General features: G+C 37.4%; 2 protein-coding genes across 7 annotated transcripts in view; both read left to right on the top strand.

Annotated features, from left to right (window-relative positions):
• EBAG9 (estrogen receptor binding site associated antigen 9) overlaps nt 1-12,471 on the top strand; it is a 1,013,262-nt gene that overhangs the window by 938,708 nt on the left and 62,083 nt on the right. The window lies entirely within an intron of this gene.
• The window catches only part of PKHD1L1 (PKHD1 like 1), a 167,281-nt gene that overhangs the window by 126,736 nt on the left and 28,074 nt on the right, over nt 1-12,471 (top strand). For all 6 annotated transcript variants that reach the window (XM_050801376.1, XM_050801375.1, XM_050801374.1 and 3 more), the window contains 5 exons: nt 64-154; nt 3,302-3,450; nt 3,532-3,654; nt 4,216-4,327; nt 4,406-4,522. In XM_050801376.1, the coding sequence (XP_050657333.1) occupies nt 64-154; nt 3,302-3,450; nt 3,532-3,654; nt 4,216-4,327; nt 4,406-4,522 (592 nt within the window). The remainder of the gene's footprint in view (nt 1-63; nt 155-3,301; nt 3,451-3,531; nt 3,655-4,215; nt 4,328-4,405; nt 4,523-12,471) is intronic.

The raw sequence follows: 12,471 nt of genomic DNA, 5'->3' as shown, positions 1-12,471 counted from the left end.
CTCAATTTATATAAATGTTTACTAGCCTGATGCACAGTATTTTCTTTTAAATCATTGCACTAGATAAATAGAGGGACCAATACAGTTTTACAGAATAATGTAGTTGCTGGATTTGGAAGAGCAGGATACCGCATTGATGGTGAACCTTGCCCAGGTAAGTCTTTTAAACCACGAATCGCTAAAACTAGGAAATAACTTGTCCAAAATTGTTAAAATAAATAATTATTGTTTGTTAATTCAATATATAATATCTTTTCCTTCTGGTCACTGAAATAACTCTACAAGATAAATTATTTCAAGATAACATTGGATCTAAAAAAATAAATAGGTTTCTAAGGAAAACTTTATTTTCCCAAGTTTATGATCCCAAAACTCCAACAGCAACTTGAGTTGTTGATTTGGTTGGCATTGGGACAGTAAGTACCTCATCCCACCACCATTTTTACAAAAACAGCACTTATTATGGAGATACATGTTGACATACACCATTATTTTAACTTCTACTTTGATAGAATAAATGTTCACTATTCATATGTTAAACCTGCATGCATCAAAAAGTCAATGAACATGAACAGACACTTCTCAAATATAGATTTCTCTATATTAGATTAGTAAAAATTAAGAACTAACTGAGCATCTACTCTTTTGACAAGGCTGTAGGGAAAGCAAAACATTTACACCTTGCTGGTTGAAGGACAAAAGAGTATCATCTCTGCTTAGGGTAACATGACAACATCTACCAAAATAACACATGCATTTACCTTTGACTCAGCATTTCCACTTCTATGAATCTAGCTAACAGTTGCCTTTACAAACTTAGAAAATTATTTATGAACAAGGTTATTCATCACAGCATTGTCTGTACTAGCAGAAAACCGAAAGCCATTTGTGTCCCCCAGTGGTAGAATAGTTATATAAAGCCAGACGATGGAACACTAGACTACTCGAAGAAAGACGGCAGAAGAGTTCAATGTATTGATATGAAGAACTCTCTAGAATATTCTTAAGTGCTAACTGGAGAGTGCAAAATAGTTTATATAATACTATTTTAGGTATAATACATATAAAATATGTTTTGTGGAAGAAAGGGAAGGAATCAGAATGTATATGGTATTTGTATTTACATAAGAAAAGTATAAAAATCATAGAAAGTAATTGAGAACAAGGGAACTCAGTACTTATAATTGTATACTTTTTCAATAACCTCTATATTTTCAACCATGTAAATAAATTATTACGAGATCAAAAAAGTAAAATACATAATAAATCTGCAGACTTTACCCCTCAATAAATTTAAAGAAAGTTAAAGAAAATGGGATTTTCTCTGGGAAATGTAGGTCCCTTCCAGAATTAATTAAAAAAAAAAATCTCAGTATAGTTACTTTATAACAGCTTTATTTGGCATGATTTACATAGCATAAAATTCATCTTTTAAAAAATACACTAGTTAAAAGTGTGTTTATTTTTAAGATTCTTTGAATCAGCATTTTTTTTCTGTCAATTCAAACATTTTTAGACTTAAGCAGGTTTTATTCTTGTGCAAAATACATTTTGAAGGAATAAAAACTACTTTGTCAACATACTTAACTGATTCCTTGATATATGCTCTTGTTAAATATTTTAGTTCCCAACCACTTGAAGTGGCTTTTCTTTGACTTAAAATTTTAAAATATATAATTTCTTTACAACTTCAACAAAGTTATCCTTATGGATTTTTCAACATCAAAATGTGATCTTTGAATATGAGTATTTACTAGTATGTATAATGCTATGTAATGCATTTTTCAATGACTATGTTGATATTCCTAAATAATTGAGACTATTTATAAGGAGATTTTAGAGTTATAGCAACTGAGATATGAAACATCACAGAGGAATGAAGCATTTACGTTCCCGTAATGGTACATCAATTTATTCAATCCATCCCCCAGACAAGAGTCTGGGAAGCTCAGGATAGTGAAATACACCGGGTTCAGGGGTGAAACCCTATCTGTCCATGCATCTATTATTGTGTGACTCTAAGGGAGAGAAATGTGAAAATCTTCTTATGCAGGAAAATTATCAAAACCAGGAAGATCTTAAATAAAATGTAAAACCCAAAGGACTAGGAAGAAGGGAAAATCAATAGAAGATAAAAGGAAACAGATACCAGGGAACCTGAACAGGAGAGCTGGTATTAAATACAATTTAGGAGACGGTGCTGCTCTTTATAGACAGTCCTCCAATTCATGACTGTTTGGGGAGGCAGTTATTAAGGTTATTGAACTGATTTGGACATAAGTAAAACTTTCATTAAAATCCCCTTTGTTCTACATATTAATAATGAGTATAGTTGCCATTTATTGAGAGTATTTGCTACGCACTTTATGTGGGTGATTTCTTTTTATTTTGAAACAATTCTGAATTAATCATTAAAACTTTTTACATATGAGGAAACTAAGGTCCTAAAACAACTTTCCCAAGATAATGCCTACACCAATTGTTAAAATATTTAAAGACCATCTATCTCTGTACAACCTTCTAGGCTCCAAGAAATGACGGTGAATGAGCTAGGTGCAATGTCTTCTCTTATGAAGCTTACATATTACTAGGAGAGAAGAGATGGATAATTCACAAATAATTAATAATAAAAATATCAAGTGAAAGGAATTTTAATTGCAATGTAAAGTGACTGAGGTGTTATTTTGAATCAGGTATTTAGGGAAGGTCTTTTAAGGAAGTGACATTTGACTTGAAAATGGGATGGCCAGAAGGACATAGCAATGGAAAGATGTTTAGGGGGAGCATTTCACAGACAGTAAGCTGTACCATTGTGTTTCAAGTTTAGGCTTATTTCTATCTAAATCCCATTCTCTTTCTAATTAAATTAATGTTTACTTTAATCAGACAAAATAATGTAAGGGTGTTAACACTAAATTTTGTAAATGAGTATACAGTTATTTTAAATAACAGTGAAGAGACTAGTTAGACAAAATTAAATACTAATTAGAATAAGCCAGGTGAGGTGGGGCATGCCTGTAGTCCCAGCTACTCAGGAGGCCAAGGCAGGAAGATGGCTTGAGTTTGAGACCAGTTTGAGCAACATAGTGAGACTCTATCTTGAGAACATTTAAAGAAAAACACTAAATAGAGTGAACCATAAATGGCAGAGCCATAAAAATATTTGATCATATTAAACCTGATATCAGAATTATGTATGCAATTTTGAAAAGAATTTTGTTAACTTTAATCGATACTGCTTATTAAAACTATGTGACATGAACTGTAGCGTTCATTCTCTGGTTCTATATTTCCTTCCAAGGCCAGTTTAATCCCGTGGAAAAGTGGTTTGACAATGAAGCCCATGGGGGTTTATATGGTATCTATATGAACCAAGATGGCCTTCCTGGATGTTCTCTTATACAAGGATTTACCATTTGGACATGCTGGGATTATGGAATTTATTTTCAGGTAATTATGATTAAAGATGGTGATTTTTAATTTGTTTTATGATTGTCCTTAGTATTATGTAACCTGTAAATTCTGTTGCAGACCACAGAGAGTGTGCACATTTATAATGTGACCCTGGTTGACAATGGAATGGCCATTTTTCCAATGATTTACATGCCAGCTGCTATATCACACAAAATTTCCAGTAAAAAAGTACAAATTAAGGTAAGAAATTAATACAGCCACACCATGGGGAAAAAAATAACTCAGAGAAGGGTAGAATTACTGAAGGACTAATAAGAATAATCTCCTTAACTTCTATCTGTCTCACCCACACCTCCCTGCCTTTGTTCCCACTGCCCTCTGCTTAAAAAACTGTTCATTCTTATCCCTCCTCCTCCCTTCCCTCTTCTTGTTTATCACCTGCTAATCTTGCAATAGTAATTTTCACTCCCTCTATGAAGTTTTATCTGAGCCAGTTTAGGTGGTAATGACACTTCCTCCACTTTTTTGTTCCTTCTGTTCCCTGGATGTGTTTATCACAGAAACACAATATGTCCTTATATATAATTATTTACATGTCTGTCTTCCCTCTCCTATTCTCAGTGTTTTTCCAGTTGGGGTTGCAATCACACTTTTTTCATCTTTGTTTAATGAATGATCCACTTTTTGAATTTATACTTTGTGTTTTATTTACTACAGTAGAATTCAGTATTATTCATTATCATGTTTTATTTTAGTAAGAGCTATTATTAATGCTATATTGGTTGGCTTATTTCCAAACAGAGCTCATTAATTGTTGGAAGTAGCCCTGGGTTTAATTGCTCTGATGTCCTAACTAATGATGATCCCAATATTGAACTCACTGCTGCTCATCGGAGTCCTAGATCTCCATCAGGTGAAAAATTTGAAACTTTAATGTTGGTGTTCATATGAGTGCATATTCAATTTTCATTAACTTTTTTTTTGGTAAAAGGTGGGAGAAGTGGGATTTGTTGGCCTACCTTTGCTTCAGCTCATAACATGGCACCCCGAAAGCCCCATGCAGGGATCATGAGTTACAATGCCATCAGTGGCCTTTTGGACATCTCAGGCAAGTACACAATCTTTTATAAATCTTCTCAATGAATTTCTGTAAAGAATATGTAGAGGGTAACTAATAATGTTTCATTGTCAGTAAAAATGATTTAAGTGAATTTTTATAGCAATCTGCTTAATATGACAAATCAGACATTAGAGTCAATTTCGAGAATGGTTCCTTGGCAGGATTCTTATACTGTATGTTGAAGAATTGATGTTAAATTTTCCTTCTAAAACAACAACAACAAAACACTGTATTGTGATTTAATATTAATTAATTTGTATAATTTTAAAAGCCTTTTCATGTGAGTAGGATTATATATTATCATCCCCTTTTAAAATTTAAGAACCTTAAGCTCATAGAACTTTAGTGCCTGGCCGAATTCCCACAGCTATTGGCACAGCTAGGATTAGCATCAAAATCTTCTGATTCAAACTCCACTGCTCTTTCACTGAACCAGGATGGCTGCTTAGAAATGTAAAATAATTATATAGAAATTAATGTAGTAAACACATCAATTATTTTCATTTGGCCTATTAAATAACACTGTGCATTTCCTGTTGTAATGGAGCAAGTCTCCCTTCCAGGATAATTTTAACCAGTGTCTCTTTGAAGAAAGTAGTTCAATACGTTAGACATCTAAGTTTTCACAGATTCTTCCTCACAACTTTAGATCCCAGAAATGTGAAACAAATGGGCAACATTTTTAAGTGTTAATTGCAATGATGATACCCTTCCAGGAAATTGTATAACATGCTACATAGGTTGTAATTGAACATATATGGCTTTTAATAAACAATATGCTCCAGAATATTATAAATATCATGTGGCAATGAAACTGCCCTTATGAAATGAAGCCTTAAAATTGAAGTTTATGGAAAGAACACGAATAACTATTATTCTTTCATAAGATATAGTCTTTTAAAATAACATATGAAAGTTAGTTGACTTAGATTCCCTAGAAACAGCCTTAGATGAGGACTTTTATATTAGTGGCTTCTTGGAATGCCTAGTAGAAAGGGAAGAAAGAGAACAGGGCAAGGGAAGTTGCTAAGCAAGGATGTGACATGAGCTGTAGGGTAGCTTCACTTGATGCCACTGGGAAACTCTGGAATGTAAGTTAAAATTGCCACGGAGTTGATCTCACATTTGGCGAGGTGGGTGGGGGACGGTAGTCATTTGTATCCCCATGTTAGTTTTTGGTTACAGCTGCCCCTGTGGGGAGGACCTTAATTTCCCAGGTATGTGGTTCCTTTTTGGCTAAGCTAATTGTCTGGGAAAAAGGACAGTTGTTAACGGCCAATTATTCAAAGAGATGAGAGATGGGTGTACCAGCCTTTATCCACTTCAGTCCTCTCTTGGGATCCCTGGGATCTACTTGCTTTTTTCATTGTTACTTACATTAAGTTATTCTACCAGGACTGATTTCTCCCAAATTCTGCATGGTCACAATTTCTGGGAAAAACTTTAAGAAGTGGGTTAGTGGTCACACTGCCACAGCTGGTCCCTAAACCATAAATGATACTCATCATTTCTCTCATCCATTGCCCTTTCTAAATTTCTGTCTTCCCTGGCTAACACTTCTGCTTGTCAAGATGGCTTGCTTGGTAGAATGGCTCAGACCCTTATCCCTGTTATAAATAGGCCCCTGGTCCATGGTGGCTCATGCCTGTAATCCCAGTACTTTGGAAGGCCAAGGCAGATGAATCATGAGGTCAGGAGTTCAAGACCAGCCTGGCCAACATGGTGAAACCCCAACTCTACTAAAAATACAAAAAAATTAGCTGGGCATAATGGCGGGTGCCTGTAATCCCAGCTACTTGGGAGGCTAAGGCAGGAGAACCGCTCAAACCTGGGAGGCCGAGGTTACAGTGAGACGAGATCACACCACTATACTCCAGCCTGGGCAACAGAGTGAAACTCTGTCTGAAAAAAAAAAGTCCCTGGTTTCTGTGCCTTTATGAAGCCATGACTTCTGTACTTGCCATTTTACAACTAATAGTGGGCATATACCCTGGTGGATCACGTGAGTGCATCCTGCCATCATTCTATAGAATAGGCCTACCTCTGCATGGTGATCAGGGTCAGTTACTTCTGCCAGATGGTAAAACCTTCTTTGTCTGATGAGAAGCCTGCAGTAACCATGAGGTAGGTATAGCTTTATTTTTTTGAGTTACTTACTGTATGTCCTGCTGAAAACACGTCTCATCTGGGAACTAAGACCTCCAGACTCATAGAACCTAAAATTTTAGTATTGGAAACACAAGTTTCCCAAGTGAACTTCCAGGGATAATGGTGAAAAAAGTTACTCCTACTTCTTGCCTTTGGTACCAGCACCCACGTATTCTATATTTGTGATATTTCCCACCATATAATGTCTTTTGTTTTAGGTTAATAACACATGTTTTGCAGGTTGTTATTTCCAAAGCTGACAGCTCAGCTGTGCCTTCAAGAGTCTATTCCATCAGTCTGTTGGAGTGATTCTCCAGATGCTATATTGTATGATTGCAGCAATTCTTCCATTGTGATCCCATTGTCTTATGCTCACCCCGTACCTATTTTGTGGAACGTGAGATCTTTGGTCTAGGGTGATGTTATGCAGGAGCTCATGCCATTAGATCACTTTGTGAGTCCTAGTATGGTGGTGCTAACTGAAGCCCTATAAGAAAAAAAACTCCCACCAGGAATACGTGTCAGTACTACTCAGCATGAATTGTTACCCTTTCCAGGGTAGAATAAATCCACTGTCACTAACTTTAAGTAAACGTTTGATTTCCTGAGGAATGGTAGTATACTAAAGACTTCATTTTAATTTCTGTGCTGGGCAATTTGGGTCAGACATTAAGTAGTGGAAGTAGCTCCACTAACCTTGGAAGGAAGAAGGCCATGCTGTTGGAGCCATGCATAGCCTCCATCTCCACCAAAAAGGCTACTCAATTCATAAGCTGATTTGTAAGGGCTGGGGTGGCTGAGGACAGAGATTAACTGACATTTGTTGGACAAATCATCCTGCCCATTTGGTTTTTCAGGTACTCTTCTGTATTGAATGCTTATTGGTAGGCAATAGCATGCCTTTTGTACCCACATTGACAGATATAGCCACAAGATTTTTTCCTGAACATCCAGTCTACTTTCTTCCAGGCCCCTTACCAACGAGCTAAGCCACTCATCACTACCCAGGAGTCCATATTTATCCTTACCTTTGATAAATTCTCTCTCCACAAAAAGTAGATGATCCTGTGTACCACCCAAATTTCTCTTAATTGGAAAGATCTTCCCACACCACCCCACCCCACACTCATTCAAGGCCACCTCTGAGTTGGGCTGAAATGCATTGGAATTATAAAATACATCCATTTCAATATTCCCATTTTTGAGCCTTTGACCTGCATTTTTCTCACAACATGTCATGGAAATTTGGGCATTTCTACTTAATGTGTGCCATCACTATTTCCAAGCTTTTAAAAGTCATTCCGGAATAGGAACAGCTCCAGTCTCCAACTCCCAGCGCGAGCGACACAGAAGACCGGTGATTTCTGCATTTTCAACTGAGCCTCTGCTGCTGATACCCAGGCAAACAGGGTCTGGAGTGGACCTCAAGCAATCTCCAACAGACCTACAGCTGAGGGTCCTGTCTGTTAGAAGGAAAACTATCAAACAGGAAGGACACCTACACCAAAACCCCATCAGTACATCACCATCATCAAAGACCAGAGGCAGATAAAACCACAAAGATGGGGAAAAAGCAGGGCAGAAAAGCTGGAAATTCAAAAAATAAGAGCGCATCTCCCCCAGCAAAGGAGCGCAGCTCATCGCCAGCAACGGATCAAAGCTGGACGGAGAATGACTTTGACGAGATGAGAGAAGAAGGCTTCAGTCCATCAAATTTCTCAGAGCTAAAGGAGGAATTACGTACCCAGCGCAAAGAAACTAAAAATCTTGAAAAAAAGTGGAAGAATTGATGGTTAGAGTAATTAATGCAGAGAAGGTCCTAAACGAAATGAAAGAGATGAAAACCATGACATGAGAAATACGTGACAAATGCACAAGCTTCAGTAACCGACTCGATCAACTGGAAGAAAGAGTGTCAGCGATTGAGGATCAAATGAATGAAATGAAGCGAGAAGAGAAACCAAAAGAAAAAAGAAGAAAAAGAAATGAACAAAGCCTGCAAGAAGTATGGGATTATGTAAAAAGACCAAATCTACGTCTGACTGGGGTGCCTGAAAGTGAGGGGGAAAATGGAACCAAGTTGGAAAACACTCTTCAGGATATCATCCAGGAGAACTTCCCCAACCTAGTAGGGCAGGCCAACATTCAAATCCAGGAAATACAGAGAACGCCACAAAGATACTCCTCGAGAAGAGCAACTCCAAGACACATAATTGCCAGATTCACCAAAGTTGAAATGAAGGAAAAAATCATAAGGGCAGCCAGAGAGAAAGGTCGGGTTACCCACAAAGGGAAGCCCATCAGACTAACAGCAGATCTCTCGGCAGAAACTCTCCAAGCCAGAAGAGAGTGGGGGCCAATATTCAACATTCTTAAAGAAAAGAATTTTAAACCCAGAATTTCATATCCAGCCAAACTAAGTTTCATAAGTGAAGGAGAAATAAAATCCTTTACAGATAAGCAAATGCTTAGAGATTTTGTCACCACTAGGCCTGCCTTACAAGAGACCCTGAAGGAAGCACTCAACATGGAAAGGAACAACCGGTACCAGCCATTGCAAAAACATGCCAAAATGTAAAGTCCATCGAGGCTAGGAAGAAACTGCATCAACTAACGAGCAAAATAACCAGTTAATATCATAATGGCAGGATCAAGTTCACACATAACAATCTTAACCTTAAATGTAAAGGGACTAAATGCTCCAATTAAAAGACACAGACTGGCAAACTGGATAAAGAGTCAAGACCTATCAGTCTGCTGTATTCAGGAGACCCATCTCACATGCAGAGACATACATAGGCTCAAAATAAAGGGATGGAGGAAGATTTACCAAGCAAATGGAGAACAAAAAAAAGCGGGGGTTGCAATACTAGTCTCTGATAAAACAGACTTTAAACCATCAAAGATCAAAAGAGACAAAGAAGGCCATTACATAATGGTAAAAGGATCAATTCAACAGGAAGAGCTAACTATCCTAAATATATATGCACCCAATACAGGAGCACCCAGATTCATAAAGCAAGTCCTTAGAGACTTACAAAGAGACTTAGACTCCCATACAATAATAATGGGAGACTTCAACACTCCACTGTCAACATTAGACAGATCAACGAGACAGAAAGTCAACAAGGATATCCAGGAATTGAACTCATCTCTGCAGCAAGCAGACCTAATAGACATCTATAGAACTCTCCACCCCAAATCAACAGAATATACATTCTTCTCAGCACCACATCGTACTTACTCCAAAATTGACCACGTAATTGGAAGTAAAGCACTCCTCAGCAAATGTACAAGAACAGAAATTATAACAAACTGTCTCTCAGACCACAGTGCAATCAAACTAGAACTCAGGACTAAGAAACTCAATCAAAACCGCTCAACTACATGGAAACTGAACAACCTGCTCCTGAATGACTACTGGGTACATAACGAAATGAAGGCAGAAATAAAGATGTTCTTTGAAACCAATGAGAACAAAGATACAACATACCAGAATCTCTGGGACACATTTAAAGCAGTGTGTAGAGGGAAATTTATAGCACTAAATGCCCACAAGAGAAAGCAGGAAAGATCTAAAATTGACACTCTAACATCGCAATTAAAAGAACTAGAGAAGCAAGAGCAAACACATTCGAAAGCTAGCAGAAGGCAAGAAATAACTAAGATCAGAGCAGAACTGAAGGAGATAGAGACACAAAAAACCCTCCAAAAAATCAATGAATCAAGGAGTTGGTTTTTTGAAAAGATCAACAAAATTGACAGACCACTAGCAAGACTAATAAAGAAGAAAAGAGAGAAGAATAAAATAGACGCCATTAAAATGATAAAGGGGATATCACCACCGACCCCACAGAAATACAAACTACCATCAGAGAATACTATAAACACCTCTACGCAAATAAACTGGAAAATCTAGAAGAAATGGATAATTTCCTGGACACTTACATTCTTCCAAGACTAAACCAGGAAGAAGTTGAATCCCTGAATAGACCAATAGCAGGCTCTGAAATTGAGGCAATAATTAATAGCCTGCCAACCAAAAAAAGTCCAGGACCAGATGGATTCACAGCTGAATTCTACCAGAGGTACAAGGAGGAGTTGGTACCATTCCTTCTGAAACTATTCCAATCAATAGAAAAAGAGGGAATCCTCCCTAACTCATTTTATGAGGCCAACATCATCCTGATACCAAAGCCTGGCAGAGACACAACAAAAAAAGAGAATTTTAGACCAATATCCCTGATGAACATCGATGCAAAAATCCTCAATAAAATACTGGCAAACCGGATTCAGCAACACATCAAAAAGCTTATCCACCATGATCAAGTGGGCTTCATCCCTGGGATGCAAGGCTGGTTCAACATTCGCAAATCAATAAACATAATCCAGCATATAAACAGAACCAAAGACAAGAACCACATGATTATCTCAATAGATGCAGAAAAGGCTTTTGACAAAATTCAACAGCCCTTCATGCTAAAAACGCTCAATAAATTCGGTATTGATGGAATGTACCTGAAAATAATAAGAGCTATTTATGACAAACCCACAGCCAATATCATACTGAATGGGCAAAAACTGGAAAAATTCCCTTTGAAAACTGGCACAAGACAGGGATGCCCTCTCTCACCACTCCTATTCAACATAGTGTTGGAAGTTCTGGCTAGGGCAATTAGGCAAGAGAAAGAAATCAAGGGTATTCAGTTAGGAAAAGAAGAAGTCAAATTGACCCTGTTTGCAGATGACATGATTGTATATTTAGAAAACCCCACTGTCTCAGCCCAAAATCTCCTTAAGCTGATAAGCAACTTCAGCAAAGTCTCAGGATACAAAATTAATGTGCAAAAATCACAAGCATTCTTATACACCAGTAACAGACAAACAGAGAGCCAAATCATGAATGAACTTCCATTCACAATTGCTTCAAAGAGAATCAAATACCTAGGAATCCAACTTACAAGGGATGTAAAGGACCTCTTCAAGGAGAACTACAAACCACTGCTCAGTGAAATAAAAGAGGTCACAAACAAATGGAAGAACATACCATGCTCATGGATAGGAAGTCAATATCGTGAAAATGGCCATACTGCCCACGGTAATTTATAGATTCAATGCCATCCCCATCAAGCTACCAATGAGTTTCTTCACAGAATTGGAAAAAACTGCTTTAAAGTTCATATGGAACCAAAAAAGAGCCCGCATCTCCAAGACAATTCTAAGTCAAAAGAACAAAGCTGGAGGCATCATGCTACCTGACTTCAAACTATACTACAAGGCTACAGTAACCAAAACAGCATGGTACTGGTACCAAAACAGAGATATAGACCAATGGAACAGAACAGAGTCCTCAGAAATAATACCACACATCTACAGCCATCTGATCTTTGACAAACCTGAGAGAAACAAGAAATGGGGAAAGGATTCCCTATTTAATAAATGGTGCTGGGAAAATTGGCTAGCCATAAGTAGAAGGCTGAAACTGGATCCTTTCCTTACTCCTTATACGAAAATTAATTCAAGATGGATTAGAGACTTAAATGTTAGACCTAATACCATAAAAATCCTAGAGGAAAACCTATGTAGTACCATTCAGGACATAGGCATGGGCAAAGACTTCATGTCTAAAACACCAAAAGCAACAGCAGCAAAAGCCAAAATTGACAAATGGGATCTCATTAAACTAAAGAGCTTCTGCACAGCAAAAGAAACTACCATCAGAGTGAACAGGCAACCTACAGAATGGGAGAAAATTTTTGCAATCTACTCATCTGACAAAGGGCTAATAT

The sequence above is a fragment of the Macaca thibetana genome, chromosome 8, assembly GCF_024542745.1.
Source record: "Macaca thibetana thibetana isolate TM-01 chromosome 8, ASM2454274v1, whole genome shotgun sequence".
NCBI lineage: Eukaryota > Metazoa > Chordata > Mammalia > Primates > Cercopithecidae > Macaca > Macaca thibetana.
This window is presented reverse-complemented; position numbering and strand designations above follow the sequence as displayed.